The following is a 16,497-nucleotide window of genomic DNA, read 5'->3' on the forward strand; positions in this document are numbered from 1 at the left end:
AAAAAAAAAAAAAAAATCACCTGGAAGAAAATCTCTCAAACCGTGAGCGGTGCCCGTCTGGGGCGGCAGAACCCGCTTACCGCCTGCTCGTTGCTGGCACATTCCATACGGCCGCTGCCGAGCACGCGGTCTCTAGAATCTAGTGTGTGTCATCTCCCGTAATTATCACTCACAACCCATCGTTCTGTCTGGAAAGACCCCCACGGCCGCAGAGCACGCAGAACAGGGCCCCGGCGTCACCGAGTCCTGGGCTCGGCCCCCCACACCCTGTCCAAACTTGGGGGAGCCACGTGGCCAGAGGTCAGTGAGGTCTCCCCCGGGAACGATGGGGACACAGAAGGAAGGTGGAGGTGGCCTTCATCAGGCAAGAGAAGGGGCAGCGACCCTGGTTCCGTCCTCGAGTCTGTGGACTCACTCCAGGGACTTGAGTTTTGGCCACGCCGGCATCGTACAGAAGGGACGTGGGCTGAGCTGCGTTCTGGGCCCCGGGGCGGCCCTCCCGCACCTGCCCCTCTCAGCACCCACCTGGCTGTCCCGGCCTGGACCCTCCTCCCCAGCCCCGCCCAGGCCGCCAGGCCGCTGACACAGCGGCCACCAGCACAGCCAGGACCCTGTCCAACCTTCAGGGGTCTGAAGCTTCCAGGCCGTTCCTCACCCAGGCGGGCGCCATCTTCAAAAGCACCACCCACCAATGGCCCCTCTGAGCCATCCACGCTGAGCCCCACTTGCCCATGGGCTTGGCGTGAGGGGACATCCCTGGGGGCCTGAGACACAGGCGGTACTCGGGCGCCATGCTGAAGGAGCGAGGGCGGGGCCCGTCAACCCTCCAACCTCGACGCCACGTGCCTCGGTTTCCCCAGTCTCCTCTGGAGAGGCCACCCCCTGCTGTCCACCTGGCATCTGCTCTGAAGGGTAAGTGAGCAGTCTGACCACTAAGATGCCATGATTTTTGTTTAATTTTTGTTTATTTTATTCTGAGGGGGAGAGAGAGAGAGAGAGAGAGAGAGAGAGAGAGAGAACTCGTGGGGGAGGGGCAGAGCAAGGGGGACAGCACAGAGCCCGACATGGATCTCGAACTCTCAACCCATGAGATCGTGACGTGAGCCAGGGGCAGATGCTCAGCCAGCTGAGCCCCCCAGGCGCCCGATGCCATGATTTTTTAACGGGAAGTAAGTGTCGTGAGGCCCCACAGGTGTGGAGTCTCCAGAGCAGCAGAAAACAGGGGGTGTTTGCCAGGGGCCGCGCGACGGGGAGTGGCTGCCGGTGGCTCGTTGTGTCGTTACGGGGTGAGGAGAATGCTCTGGAACCAGAGGGGTGGGTGCACGACACTGGGCACTAAATACCCTGCATGGCTCACTTCCAGACGGTCCCCTTTACGTTACGTGAGCTTCAGCTCGATTTCAAAGTGTCCAGAGAGCACTCAGACGCCCGTGGAGGCCAGGTCAAGGGTCACGTCCACAACAGAGAGTACTGTCCATCGAGGCCTGATGCCCTCTGCTGCTCGCACCACGGAGAGCTCACTCCCCAGCAGGAGCAGCCGAGGGGTCCCCAGCCCAGCCCAGTGCGCCCCGGGCTCCTCACGTGGCGTGCCCAGGCTGCCCAGCCCACGGGGACTCCAGCGCGGGGATCAGCCGCAGGCCCCGGGCGGGGCCTCGGCCGGGCGTCTGAGGACATCCTGGCACCAGTCCCCCTGCCCCCATGCCCGGTGACGCAAACGGGGTCCTGCACAGGAAGGAACCACAGCCAGGAGGGCGTTCTGCTGAGTTAACAGGATGAGGCAAGTGAACAGTGTTAAGGGTGGCAGTTTGCGTGCCCAGGGTGTCAGGGGCCAACGTCCCAGGGAGGCCCCACTGACCCCATCGTCTGCCCCTGACACCCCCATCTCCCAGCCCCTTGCCGAAGCAGGCGGGAGTCAGCAGGATTCTGGGGTTCCAGGGGTGGGGGGGGGGTGGCCGGCAGGAGAGGTCCCCACCCCCACCAGCCGTCCTGGGAGCAGAGCCAGTGCTGGGGGTGGAGGGGGCAGAGGTTCTCCACGAAGGTTGGTCTGTGGGCCCAGACGTGGAAGTTTTCCCTAGAGGAACGGAATTCTGGAGCGGGGACACAGGCGCCCTCCACCAGGTCTGGGCCCTCATGTGGCCGGGCGCCTCCCAGGGGGACCCAGGCTCGTGTGTTTCCTCCCTTCTTCCCCCAGATTTCAGAGATCAGCGGGAAAGATGACAGAACGGACCGGGGATTGAAACCAGAGCTCCCACTTATCTGTAAGGGGGGCTGCGGGCTGCCGGGGTGGGAGTGGCAGCCAGAGACACACGCGGGCCCCCCCGGGACGAAAGCCACACCTGCAGGAGACACCCCACAAGAGCCGGGACTGCATCCAGAACCGTCACGCACGGCCCCGAGGGGCCTAAGAGAGCCTAAGGGGGGAAGGACCTGACCACGTCCTCCCCACCTCAGAACCCGACTCTGGGCAGGGTCGCAGCTGCCCAGCCTCCGCCCCCCGCAGGTGCGTCTGGGTGGGGAGGCTGTGGCCCACTGCTCCCACCCCAGAACCTTCCAAACCTCTCACCCCCGAGTCCCGGTCTCCTGCTCTGTGCAGGACAGGGGGCGGGGGACGTGCACACAGGGCTGGACGGTGAGCAGGTGATCTGAACAGTCGTGCACCCCAAAGACAGAGGTGGGTCCGTGAGGGGAAGGGACGCCCCCTCCAAGAGAGAGAAGCGCGAGTGTCCACCTAGAGCAACAGGCCTGGAGCCGGCAGTCACGGCTCAAAGCCCTGCGGGTGCAGACGGCCTGCCCGGGCGGCTGTGGCCAGGGGCCAAGTGGGGTCACGGCAGCCGCTCACCCGAGAGGGCTCTTTCCGGAGCCCCCGACCACAGATCCACGGAGGGCGGCCCGGCAGCTGGCGTGGCCAGTATCAGCCCCCTTCCTGCTGTCGCTGTGGGTCGGGACCTAGAACCTCACCCAGAGCCTAAGAGGGGGAAGCCTGGGTTCCAGCTCCCCGGGGGCAGGATACCTCCGCGGGGGCCCTGGGGCCTTCTTTCCGGAGAAGGGGGGAGGGACAGCACACAGGTCCCCACGTCCTCACACACGGGCACTCACACGCACGTGTGCACACACACACACATACACACACTCAAGTACGTACACATTTGCTCCCACGCTCACATGCTTTCATGTGTTCAGTCTCCCACCCACGCACACCCACGCACACCCACGCACACCTCTAGGCCCTCACATGCACGCGCACGTGCCTGCTCCCTGATATGTGCACACACACTCGCACGCTCACACCTGCACACACACGCACTCCCCGCCATCACGCGCGTGCTCTGGAGCGCACACGGGCGGTTTGGGGGGGGGCACACCCCTGGGGGCTCCCTCCAGGTTCCGCCCCAGGACCGAACCCCAGGGCCAGATGAGCAGCCGGCCAGCTCCGCCCCACATCAGGCCAGCTTGTCACAAACACAGGGACGGAAGGAAGTTCTGCAATCTGCACACTGTCCAGTGACACATGAGAAAGCCCAGGCTTGGCCACCACCCACATCAGAGCCCCCTCCTGCACCACGGGTGCACTCTCACAGCTGGTCCTGAGGAGGGGGCCTGGGGGTCTGGGTGAGGACCGCTAACACGGGTGCCGCGGCCTGCCTCTATGCTCCCCTCTGGCTGACACACGGTCCCCTCTGCACAAATGCTCCTCCCACTTGGTCCCCGGCCTCGTCCTCCTGTCCTCCTGAGACATGCAGCACGTCCAAGGCCCGCACTCCCGCTGGGGGCCTGTGGGTGACACCCCGGGAAAGCAGGCCCGACTGTTCTGTTCACCTGGGGACCCCGTTCTGACACACGCCCGGCACGAGGCCGCCCCGAGGGGCCGGAGCTGGATAGATGAGTGCTTTCTCTTGAGCCCGGCGGGGTGGGGGCTGCTGGGGGACAGCAGCTTGGTAGAGGCCAAGGGCCCACCAGGCTCAGGCTCGCCCCAGCCCCAGATCTCCTGCCATCCTCGCCTCCAAGTTTCTGCCTGGACCCCATGCAGGGCAGAGTTGGGGTGAGGCCGGCTAGGGAAGGAGGAAGGCAGGGACGTCGCCCAGGCCAGGGGCAGCCTCGGCCACGAGCAGGAATGCGCCCATGGGCCTAGCAGAAGGAGCCCAGGCCCCACCGAGGACCAGGACAGCCTCTTCCAAGGCTACGCGGCTTTGATCTGAGCAAGATCGTTCCTTTGGGCGGATCATCCGCCGGCGCTAGAAGCTGCCTCTTGGGGGGTGCACAGCCCGTTCAGAAGCGCGAGCGCCACGACACCTGTGTCTGGCCAGGAGCTTGGCCCAGGACGCGTCCACACCACGCCCGACCGATGAGGGAAAGGCTGTAACGGGCATTCACAGAAGAGACGTGCAAACGGGCAACAAGGCCCCGGAAAGGCCTCGAAGGCTCCAAGTGGCGGGAAAAGGCAAGTAAGGCTGCCGCGGGGCGCCCCGGGTTGGCGGCCACCACGCGCTGGGCAGCCCACGGCGTCTACTGCGGCTGCCCCCACCCCGAGCGGCTCCAGCCGCTCTCCCAGCAGGGCCCTGATGAGCGTATCGGGGGGGGGGGGGGGGGGGGGGGACAAGGGAGACCCCGTGCTGCGCGACTTGTGGACGCGAAATGTGCACGTGAGGCCAGCCCCTGGAGGCACACGCGGTGCCGGTGGGGGGCAGGGAGTGGGGAGGGCCTGGCGGTCAGCATGGGGACACCAGCGTTCCTAACCCCGCCGCTCAGATGGCTGCACGACTCCGTGAGTGCAGTAAACACCACCGGAGTACGCACTTCACGGAGGTGAGTCCGGGGCACCTGGGCGGCTCAGTCGGTTGAGCATGTGACCAGCTCAGGTCATGATCGCGCGGTTCCTGAGTTCGAGCCCCGCGTCCATCGGGTTCGCTGCTGTCCGCATGGAGCCTGCTTAGAGCCTCTGTCCCCCCCCTCCCCTCCGCCTCTCAGAAATTAAAGAAAAAGCCAGGGGCGGGGTGAGTCCCTTGAAATGTGAATTCTATCTCAACAAAGCTGTCATAGGGAAGTCGGGATAGAAGGCAATGGCCGTCCACACCAGGTCACCGGCGGAACAGTGCCATCGGCGTGAGTAGGACGGACACCCGACAAACAACCCACCCGCCCGGCCTGAGGCCAAGCAAGAGCCACTGAAGGCCCTGGGTCCTCCTACTCGGGGGGTCGGAGCCCCCGCACCTGCTGGGGACCACAGGCGGCCCCGCAGCCCCTTGTTCAAAATCATTAAGAATTTTAACATGGCAGAGCATGAAGCCTGTGGGACCCTCCCCGGAGCCAGACCCCGACGAGGACTCTCCAAGTCCCCAAGACGGTGTCCCCAGAACCATCCTGCTGCCGGGCTCCCACACCGGCCTCAGCACAAGGGAGGCCTCGGCGGAGTCCAGAGGTGGGACCCAGGCTCCCCTGCTCCCGGCCCGACTCCCACGGACGGACAGCTTGTCCCCCCTGCCAGCCCAAGGCCAGCGGCCAGGGCACCCTGACCAGCAGGTGGGCACACCCTTCATGGCGAGGGGCACCACCGCACCCTCGCCGGGGCTGAGCAAGGCCAGGTCCGGCCACACCCCACCGTGGGAGGTGACCTCCCGTCGCCAGGACCCCACTGCCTCACACACACGCGCCGACCCCTAGGCCGCCCAGCCACTGCACTGGCCCTGCCCACTCCTGTCCTGCCACTTCCTCCTCCCCAGAGCAGGGGCTGGGGCCTCGCGACCACAAGCCCCCGTCCCCCGGGGCCCGACGGTGGAGAGCGGCCCCTGTCCTCCCAGAAACCCCCACTTACCCCGCTCTGGGCAGCCGCTCCCACGTGGCTCCGACCGCTGGTCTAACCCCAGAGTGACTCTCCGGAGACCCCTGACCCTACTCGGGGCCCCCAGGCGCCCCGCCTCGGCCCTGCCACTGCCCGAGGAAGCCGGGCGGGGGGGGGCTTGGCATGGACACAGCCCAGACAGGCCGCCTGGGAACTGGCCTCCGGCCCTGCATCCCCTGCCCTCGCTTCCTCTGCTGCTTCCTCTGTGGGGGGCGGGGAGGCCTCGGGCCGCCGTCCCGCTGGCGCCCCTTCCCGTGCGACAGGCAGGTCCTGAGGATGCCTGCGCGTGGTCGCCTCACTTTCTTCTCAAGGCTCCACCAGGTGGGGACGGCCGCCCCGTCTGCACAGGTGGCGGAGGCAGGAGGAGGGCGGGAGGCAGGCTCAGAGCCACCAGGGGCTGCCGGACGGCACATCACCAGCGGGGACGGGGCACAACAGCGCTGGGAGCCAGAAGTCCTCGGTCAGGGCCACGCTCCCTCCGGGTCCTGCCGGCCTTTCCCAGCTTCTGGGGGTGCCAGGCGGCCTCCCGCATTCCCGCAAGGACCTCAGCCACGGGACTTAGGCCCACCCTGAACACTTACGAAGACTCCCATCCTGAGGCTCCAGATGGACAGGAACTTCGGTGGGGGACACTATTCCCCCCAGGAGCCCACTGTGGCAGGGAAGATGGGGTACGCGGGGGAGTTTCCCAGATAAAGGAGAGGCACGCGCCCCCAGGAAAGACTGTGGGTCGAGGGGCCCACCCTTGGGAAAGGCTCTGTGGCCGGGGGACAGCAGAGGCAGCCTTTGAGGGCCAGCCACCGGGACAGAGAGCTCTGGACCCCGGAGCCCCAGGCCACCTGCTTCGCGCACAGACATCCCTGCCCCCATGACTGCAAGGAGAGCAGTGATGGAGCTGGGGTCCGAGGGGGAGGCGGGATCTGGTTCTCCCCTCAGCCATGACCCCACCCAGGATGCCCTAGTACCCACCCAGGCCAGCGGAAATCAACAGCAGAACGGGGCTGTGGGTGCGACACAGGAGGTCACGGCCCTGGCGGGGGCCTCATGGGCCGGGACCCCCAAGGACAAGGTGGTGGCAAAGTCCATGCACAGAAGCCAGAGGCAGTAATATGCCCGGCCCAAGGTCACCCAAGGCCGGGGAGATGGTCTGGCCTCGGAGGGATCAGGTCCAGGCCAGCCCCAAGTTCAGGTCAGGGGCAGGCCGGAGCAGCACGGACGGACAGCCAGCGGGTCAGGAGGCCACACTCAGGGCTAACTGCGCCCAAGGGACACTCTCCAGCCCCAGCAGGTGACCACACATGTTATTAATGGGCAGGCTCTGCCCCGGCATGTCCGCACGAGGTGCACGTGTGTGTTCATCGGTGTGAAGGGGCACGTGTGCAGGCCTGCACCTGTACGTGCGTGTGCACATGAAGAGTGTAGGCGTGTGCGACGGCTTATATGTGTGCACAGTGTGTGACCACGTGCGTGTGAGCACGTGTGTGTGTGCGCATAGGAGTGCAGGTGTGTGCACAGGTGGGTGAGAATGCACGTGCGTGTGTGTGCACATGAGTGCAGGTGTGTGCGAGGTTTATATGTGTGCGCACAGGTGTGTATGAGCACGTATGTGTGCGAGTGCACATGAGGAGTGGGGTGTGTGTGTGTGAAGTTTATATGTGTGCGCACAGGAGTCTGCGTTAGCACGTGCGTGGGTGTATCACTTTCACTAATGGGAGGGCATGTGTGCATCCGTGAGCATTCACGCGTGTACGAGTGTGTGTGAGCCTCTTGCGTGGGTGCAGGGCCCTGTGGGGGAGAAACAGCCCCACTGAGGGAAGGGCAGAGCCTGGCTTCCCGGAGAACATGCGGGAAGCAAAGAAACCGGCTCCCCTCCCCCTGTGCCCGGAGGGACATGGCTCCCCCTGCTGGCCCACACCCCGTGGACCCACCCGGGAGGGCACAAGAAGGGCGCGTGCCTGGCATGCCTGTGTGGTCCCGGAGGGGCCTGGGAGCGCCTGCCTCCGGCTCCGGCCAGGCCTCAGGGCAGCCGGGCTTGCAAACTGCTGCCAGTTCCCCGGGCGCCCCCGGGGTCCTCAGCTCCCCTAGGTACACCCCTCCTTTCGTCCCCTCAGACCGCCCCCCCACCGAGGCGTCACCCTAAGGCCCTGGCTGTGCCCAGCCCTGTGCTGGGAGTGAGCTCCCCGTGGGCCACCAGGGTGGGTGAGGATCCACCAGGGGCACGACATGAGCTGAGAGGCGGGGGGAACCGGCCGGGGCTGCCTTGTCTTCCAGGAACTTTCCCACACCCCCAGTCCCACCAGCCAGTGCACAGGACCCCTGCCCTGGGTCAGCCTCGACCGGCGTGGCCAACACCTGCTTTCACGCCACTGACCCCGTGAACCCTCACGTGACCCCCAGAGGTGGGCACCTTACAGCTTAGGAAACTGAGGTGGCACAGAGAGGGCCACGTGGTCAGGGAGGGGAGCTCTCGGGGAGAAGCCAGAACCTGGAGGCGGCGGCCCCTCAGACAGCCCCAGGCCCCCCGGGATCAGGGACTCATAGCCCTGCCCAGAAACGCAGCACGGTGACCAAGGCCGGCACCTGCCAGACACCTACTGAGGTCCCTCAGGCCTCATCCGGCCGGGTCCCCCCTCGGGACACTCCTACAGGAGAGGGGACCCTCACTCTCTCATGGCCACACCACCCTGTCCCTCCCGGCCCCGCCCAACTGCTCCTGACCCTCCCTGTGACACACCCATCATCCCTCGGTTTGCGCCTCCCACCTGGTCTCTCCAGGGTGAGGTTTCACGTATTTGGGACTGAACCTCAAGAGAGGTCGAGTGTTCGTTCGGCCCAAGGCCACACGGCACTGAAGTCACACGGCTACGTCTACCAAGAAATCCCGCACCCTCACCCGTATCCTGGGAAAGAGGACCCCAGAAGTGGCAGCCTGCACAGGCCCAAGGTGCCCCAAGACCACACATGCACGCCTGCCCGCCCCCCCCACCCCGGCACCTGGCCCTGCCCATACCTGAGAGCTGGTGGTGGCCCAGGCAGGCACTGGTTTAGGTGGGGTCCCCAGGTCACACTTGAGCAGATACAGCCTCAGCCTCAAACTCAGTCCCCTTTTCTTTGTTTTTTTCTTTTTTTGGTTAGTATTTTTTTTTTTAATTTTATTTTTTTTAATTTACATCCAAATTAGTTAGCATGTAGTGCAACAACGATTTCAGGAGCAGATTCCTTAATGCCCCAGTCCCCTCTTCAATACAACTGCCACCGTCACTGCCTCCCGCCCATAGGGACCACCACGGAATCCCAAGAAAGCCACATGGCCTGGCCTGGCGACTTTATGAGGGACTCCCTGCACGGGCCTGGCCTCTCTGTCCACCCCTGACTGCTGGGCAACCACAGACACAAACTTCAAGACGGCCAAGAACTCGGGTCTTCCCTGCCCTCCGGACCATGCCCCCAGCATGGTCCCCCGCACCCCCCAACACGTGCAGCCCTCAAAAAGAGGCACCTCTCTCCACTCTTGGGTGGCGCCATGGAACCACCTCTAAAATAGCATCTCTGTTCACTAAGCCCCAAGTTTTTTCCCCAGGCACTTAACCTCCACGAGGGCCTGGGGGTAAGCACTGTTATCCCATTTTACAGATGAGAAACCAGCCCCAGAGAGGCGGGTTTGGGCAGAGAGACCCCAACGGGTGAGAACTGGGCTCTGAGCGCTGGGCGCTTAGCGGGAGGCCAGGGGACCCCACCTTTCCTCCTCCCCAACGCTCCCGTGGGGCCAACACCCTGCACCCCTGCCCGTTTACCCACCGCCGCCGTTCAGGGCAGCCCCTCTACGCGAGGACACAGCTCTGCCCTTCACTGACCTTGCAGAGGAGACCTCCCCTCAGCCTCCCGACAACTTTTTTCCCCCCCGGAAGTCATTAAACTGACACATTGTAATTACACTGATCACAGCTGTTCGCACTGTTGTTTCTCTAAAGTGGGGGAAGGGTCTGTGCCCAGGACACACCCGAGTGTAGGGAGGGGGTAAGTGAACCCCACACAGGGCAGGTCTGGACTCCACAAATTGTGCAAGAGGGCGGGTGGGGGGAGGGCTTCCATCCCGGGGTCAGTCCTGGCGTGCACACACACACGCAAGCACAAACGACCCTGCTACCAGTTCCAAGGCCGGCACTTCCTGAAGCTGGACCCCCGCCTCCCAGAGGGCACGCTGCCTGGAGCGCTGGCCTGGAGGGGCCTGGATGCCTGTCCCTAACGGCTGCCCGGGCACAGGGCTGCTGCTGTCCGCCCTCCGGGCCAGCTGCTGATGACAGCGCCTTCTCCAAGCCCTGGGAGTTGGTTGCCTGGGAAGTCTTTTCTGAGGGACTGACACCCACACCCTAAACCCAACAGACAGACTTCACGTCAGCTCCCTCCTCCCGGGAGCAAAATGCCTTCGGATGGGGCCGTGCCCAGGGGACCCCGCGCGTGGCTGCACACACCGGGCCCTGCTCCAGGGAGGGAGACCCAGGAGAGCCTGTCACATGTGCGCCCGGCTTTGTTTTGGCTGGATTAGCCTGTGCCAAAGCTCCAGTGACATGTGGGTGGGACTCGGGCCCCTGGGCCATGGCTCCAGGGCAGGGATTTATCTCTCAGGCTGGTGGAGGAGGCCCGGAGCTGGGAGGGACGGAGGGAAGAAAGCCTACCACCTCCTGGTGACAGATGCGGGCCTCCAGCTGCCCCCGGCCGCTGGGCCCACTGAACCTGCCCACCGCCGCCAGGAGGCCAGGCAGCCACGGGTAAATGTGGTGCCACCAGGCTGGCAGAAGAAGAGGCTGGGCCCCAGGGCCCCTGCAGCCAGCTAGATGGTGCTGCCTTGGCTTCCCCCACACTGTCCAGGGGGCCCGGACACCCACCGAAGCCCATCTCTCCCGAGCCTCTGCCCAGTGGGCCGTCCTGTGGGTGGCCGCTGCTCCCAACTCCCTATGCAGGCTACTGGTCAGCCAGGCAGGGCTCCCTAGAACCTGCCCCCAGCACCGACAGGGGCCTCCCACACCAAGACCATGGGCGGGCAAGGGGCCATGGTGGCCTGGGACCCAAAGCAACACTCCCACACCTCCCCGGGGGGCCCTGGTCCTGGCCACTTCCTCCCCTGGACACCTGGGGCCAATGCAGGCCTCCTGCCCCAGTTACCTGAGCCTCCGCGGCCCACCCCCCTGCCAGAGGCTTCAGCTGTGCCAGTGCCGGCACCACGGCCTGCCCACCTCCACCATCAGGCCCCTAGGGGGTCCTTCCCAGAGCAGTTCCTCCCGCGGGCTCTACTCAGGGTGGGGAAAGGGTTAATTTCCATGCAAAAGAGGAAACCGCGGCTCAGGAAGCATCATGTCCGCAGTGGGGGGGGGGGGGGGGGGGACTGGACTGGAGGTGGGGGTGGGGGGTTTGGCGGGCTGGACCGGCAGGTTGGGGGCAGCCGCAGCGGGCAGAGGGCTGGCCCAGGGGCGCGGCCAGCGGACTCACCGGGGTCGAAGTGCGAGCTGAAGGCGAAGCTGGGGTTGAAGAAGGACGACGACATGGCCAGGGCTAGCAGCGCGGCGGGCATCCCCGGGCTGACGCTGCGCTCAGGACGCCCGGGGCCCCGGGCCGCGCCGCGCCATCGCCCGAGCGGCCGCCGCAGGTGCGGAGCGCGCCCTGCCCGCCGGCCCGCCGAGCGCCCACCGCCGCAGCCGCGGGGCCGGGGCGGGTGCGGTGCGGGCGCGGGGCGGCGGCGGCAGACGAGGAGCCTCCGCCCGGCCGGCCGCGGCGCCGCGGGGCTCCGGGGCTGGTGCAGTCCGAAAACACTGGCGGGCGCGCGCGCGGGAGCGGGGGGGGGGGGGGGGGGGCTCCCTCCCCGGCGGGGCGGGGGGGGGCACGGAGCCGCGCGGAGGGGGGACCTGGAGGCTGGGGGGGGCGCCGGGACGGGGCGTGGGGAGGAGGCGCGGGCAGAGGGGACGGAGAGACGCAGGGTGGGAGACCCGGAGACGCGGGGGAGGCACGGAGGCGGGGGGGGGGGGGGTGCACGGAGGCAGGAGGGGGCACGGAGACGCGGGAGAGGGCACGGCGGCACACGCGGGGGTGGGCACCGTGGCGCGCAGGAGGAACACGAAAGCGCGCGCAGGGGGGCCCGGAGGCGCGCGGGGGGCCACGCGCGCGGGGCTCGGAGCCTGGCACGCGGCCCGCACACGCAGGTTTCGGAGGCGGCTCGGGTCCGGCCCCGCGCCCTTGGGGCGGCGCCCGCGCTGGCGGGGGGTTATTTTTGCACTGGCCACCCTCGCCTGTGCCTCGCCGCGACGACCGTGGAGGAGGAGGCGGCCGCCCCCACCCGGGAGTGCACAGCGCCCGGCGTTTGGGGCGGGCGCGGCGGCGGCGCCGGGCACCGAGGGACGGTCCCCTCCACCCCCACCCCCCACGCCGCGCCATCTTGCACCGCTGCGGCGCCCGCTGCAGGGGGCCCGTGGGGGGCGGGCGGCCGGGGTTGGGGGGGCGGGGGGGGGGGTGCTGAGATCAACGCCCCTCCCCCTGTGGGAGCCGGGAGAGTTACAGTGCAGTCGGGATCTGGGTTTTATGTAACCTGGGTCACGCTGGTTCATCCATCCATTCATTCCCGGGCCGATGAGCAAAACCCCTTGGCAGGGCCCCGCTGGAGGGCAGGGGTGTTGTGGGAGGCAGGAGGGGGCACCTACTGCCCTCAGGGCCTGCGAAGGCTTTGGGGAGAGCAAGGACGCAGGCTCCCGCTGAGGAGTCAGCCCCTTAGGGAGAGGGTGCCGGAAGGTGGCCTTCTTCTTCTAAGGGGTCCCCTTGTGTAGAAAGTGCCCCACCAAGGGGTGAAGGAATGGGTGAAGGAATGGTCCCCTCCTTTCCCTTCAGACCTTAAGGGTCCCCTGCTGTGAACAGTCCCGACCCACCACGGGCCTGTGGGAGCGAACAGGGTATCCAGAACCTTCTGACCGACCCTGATTGTGTGGAGGCTGCTGCTCTAAGTAGCTTTGACCCCACAGGCCGCTGTTGAGGATAAAGGAGCCACAGGTGGAACAGCCAGTAAGGGGCCCGGTGGGGACAGGTGCTCAGATCCCGGGGGCGAGCAGGGTCAGAGGCCACCAGTGGTGAAGGTGACTGAGGGCTGTGATCTCGGAGTGTACCCAGGAAAAGGGGCTGGGTCCACAGTCCGCGACCTCCCCTCCCCACCCAGGAGGTCGGCCCAGCACTGCCCGGCCCCCATAGGGAGGGTCCTGCCTCTGCCCACCCAGGAAGGTGCCCCGGATACCTGGACCCCGGGGAGGCTCCTTGAGGGACAGGCAGGGGAGATGACCGGTGGCCATCTCTGTCCAGACCCTCTGCACCACTGTGGCTGGCCTCAGTGACCAGGGTCAGAAGACAGTTCCCTGTGGCACGGTTTGCCTGTGAACGCACATGTGGGCACACACTCAAACGCAGGGGTCACCCGTAGCGGAAGCCTCATGCAGAGGGTGGGTAGATCTTGGAGCATTGGGGTTACGGACCTTCCTCTGGGGTCCAGGCAGGGCAGGGAAAGCCCCAGGGCTCCAGCTGCAACACTCCCCCCGCACTTGACCACAGTGACGCCCCTCCCCCCCATCCCAGGCAGCAGGGTCTTCCGAGGTTTTCCTGGAGCCCTGCTGTGTCCCAGGCATGGTAACCATCGAACTTGAGGCATTCCAGATCCCCCCCGCCAGCGTTCTTCTGTCCCTTGGGCTGGTACTTCCCACGTGGGGCCAGCCGGCAAGCATCACCGTCACCACGGTGTGGGGCAGGAAGCCTGGCACTGGAATTTAGGGGAGGGTCTGTCTGGATGCTCCCCGGAGTCAGAGCCAGGAACCGCTGTCCTGCCGGGGTCTCCTGAGCCCAAGGGCCCCCGGTTGGCACGAGCCTGACCCTCTTCCAGCATGATGAGGCCCACTGGGCAGAACAGGGCGCCGCAGCCCTGTGGAGGGCAGAGCTGAGCTGCTCGGGGCTGGCCAGGCTGCCTGGGACTCTTTCCCTGGCCTCTGGGCTGAGGTCCAGCCCCCTGACCTCTGAGAAAATACAGGGAAGACAAAGGATCCGAGCACCAGCAGCAAATACAACACCTTGTGCCCTGGGGCACTTGCTTGCCCAGTGTCAGGGGTGGGGGCAGCAAGACAGAGAGACAGGTCCCAGTGTAGAGGGCAGGCAGGGATGGCCCAGGGCTCCCGCAGGTCTGGCTTATACCAATCCCAGGGTGGGGGGAGGTCCCTGAAGACATGCCCCCACTTCCCCTGACCCGGGGGGAGGCCGAAGCCCCAGAGCCCTCCACAGCCAGAGCTGGGCCTAATAAAGGTGGGGGTCAGGGTGCCACACACCTGGGCGACCGCTGCCCAAGGGGCTGGCTTGTCACCCGTAAAGGCCAGGCTGGCAGGTGCTGTTTCCCTGGCTTCACCACAGGACCCACAGGAAGTCCTAGGCCACGGGGATCAAGGTCACGGCCAGGAGCCTCTGGGCCTACAGCACGGGGTCACAGAGGCATCTCGGGCAGATGGTGTGAAACACTGTTCCTGCCTCCCCGGTGCTTGGGGTGGAGAGGGGAGGGCACCTGTCCCCGGAAAGATCCAAGGGGGCCGGGCCTCGCCGGGAATGGTGTCTACAGAGGGAGTTTGGGCCTAGAGGAGACGCGGGAAAGCCCAGCATGTGCAGGAGCAGTGTGGGGCCGGGCGGGGTGACGGAGTGAGGCCGCTCTGTCCCTCAGCAGGTGAGCGGGTCCACGTCCCGTGCAGGAAAGGGATGAAGCGTCACACCTGCGGGGACACAGGCCGGCCCCGGAGGCGTGCTCGGCGAGGGAAGCCCCAATGCACCAGGACAGAGGCTGTGGGCGCCCCCCACCCCCCGTGTGAGGGGCCCACGCTGCTCCCAGCCACAGAGATAGGACGCAGCCGGTGGGCCAAGTGCCCAGTGAAGTGACCGCTGAAGGGGTGCGTGGCCTCTTTTGGGGTGACTAAAGTGTCCTGTGATGCTCGTACACCTGCAAAACCCAGAATTGTGCGTTCTAAACAATGACCTCTGTGCTGTGTGAATTATTTCTCAGTAAAGCTGTCGCACTTAGGAATCGGGTAACTGATATTTTGACATTTTTTTTACACTTACTTATTTTTTTGAGAGACAGAGCACGAGTGGCGGGAGGGGCAGAGAGAGAGAAGGAGGCACAGAATCGGAAGCAGGCTCCAGGCTCTGAGCCGTCAGCACAGGGCCCGACGCGGGGCTTGAACTCACAAGCCGTGAGATCATGACCCGAGCTGAAGTTGGACGCTCAACCGACTGAGCCACCCGGGCGCCCTGTGGGTAACTGATATTTTAATGCAATACCTTAAAGGGTCAAAATCAATGAGGAAATCCGCAATGAGCAACATACCACGATCTTGATTCACAGGAGCAGGAACAGAGCCGTCGGGGGCCTGAGACAAAGGGATGTCTGCCCGTCAGCCTGGCACCCCTTCAGTCCACACCCCAGACGAGCCCCTGGTCTGGCCAGCCTGGGGGGTAGCAGCCTCCTTTGTGCCCCTTGGGAACACGCAGGCCCCCTTTTAGGCCCCTAATAAAGGGAGGGGGCCTGCTCTCCATTCTAGCTGGGTCCGCACCTGAGACTTGGGGAGAGTGTCACAGTGGGGGACAGGCCTGGGGTGGGAGAGAGAGCAGGAGGGGGAGAGCATGAGAGGGTCAAGGGGAGGGGGCTTGTTAAGTGTCCTGGGGCTGCCCTGACAAATGACCACGAGCCGGGGGGCTCAAAACAGCAGAAGTGTGCTCTCGTACAACTCCGGGGCGAGGAGGGAAACTGACGGTTGGAAGGCACATCCCCTGAAGGTCTAGGGGAAGCGTCTCTGTCCTCTTCCAGCTCCTGGTGGCCCCAGGGGTCCCTCGACCCGTGGCCATGTCACTCCAATCTCTGCCTCCATCATCCTGTGGCCTTCTCCCCTCCTCTGGGTGTCTCTTGTTCTCATAAGGAACCCGTCAGTGGCTTTAGGGCCCATCCCAATCTACAATGATGCCATCGTAACTGGGCACACTGGCTAAGACTCTGTTTCCAAACAAGATCCCATTGACGGGTACCAGGATTCGGGTGTGGGCACACCTCTTGGGAGGCCCCCTCATCCTGCTACAGAGGTGGAGACGGGGCAGGGCCAAGGGCACAGGGACAGCATCTGTAGAGTCTCTCCTGTAATAATGAGACACATTGGCATTTCTGCACAAGGTTGCCCGTGTGGGGACGGGCACCACCGTGGGCATTGCAGGGCCCCAGGGACACCCTGCCTGCAGGGGTTTCACCCCCAGGAGACTCACGGCACCCACAGCCCCAGACCCGCTCCCCTGGCCCACCCCTTCCTGCTGCACCAGGAATGTGACCACAGCCTGGGGGTGGGAGGAGGGGGACAGGTGCCTGTCCCTGCCTGTGTGTGTGGTGGGCAGGGGCAGCTGCAAAGGGAAAGGCCTGTCTCCCTCCCCCTGAACTTGCCCCAGACCCAGAAGAACTCTCCTACAGGAGCCTGCCTCCCACTGTTGTGCTTGGCAGGGGGATGACAGAAGGGGTTCTGGCATTTGCCAAAGAGGCAGGACGCAGTCACCGAGAGTGCCAGAGTTCCAAGCCAGCCTGGCCCCCACAGCACCCCCAGGGGGACAGGCCCTGACCTGGG

The 16,497-nt window shown here is 65.4% G+C and overlaps 1 protein-coding gene and 1 long non-coding RNA gene across 8 annotated transcripts in view; both read right to left on the reverse strand.

The window, feature by feature from the left end:
• LOC145713103 (uncharacterized) lies at positions 1–1,371 on the reverse strand. The gene is made up of 2 exons (XR_014136039.1): positions 621–1,371; positions 1–276 (listed from the first exon to the last, which is right to left on the reverse strand). It is a non-coding gene; the product is annotated as an uncharacterized LOC145713103 (long non-coding RNA).
• AATK (apoptosis associated tyrosine kinase) overlaps positions 1–11,612 on the reverse strand; it is a 32,994-nt gene extending 21,382 nt beyond the window's left edge. For 5 of the 7 annotated variants that reach the window (XM_078438023.2, XM_078438019.2, XM_078438018.2 and 2 more), the window contains exon 1: positions 11,324–11,612. Coding sequence is in view for 2 of the 7 variants with exons in the window: in XM_078438019.2 (XP_078294145.2) it covers positions 11,324–11,405 (82 nt within the window). In the remaining 5 variants the exon portion in view is untranslated. Of the gene's footprint in view, positions 1–5,809; positions 5,918–11,323 lie in introns of those variants that run through there. The other 2 variants (XM_078438025.2, XM_078438024.2) reach the window with 2 other exon arrangements.
• Between the last annotated feature and the right edge of the window lie 4,885 nt (positions 11,613–16,497).

This window comes from Panthera onca, chromosome E1 (assembly GCF_046562875.1).
Source record: "Panthera onca isolate mPanOnc1 chromosome E1, mPanOnc1 haplotype 2, whole genome shotgun sequence".
Classification (NCBI taxonomy): Eukaryota; Metazoa; Chordata; class Mammalia; order Carnivora; family Felidae; genus Panthera; species Panthera onca.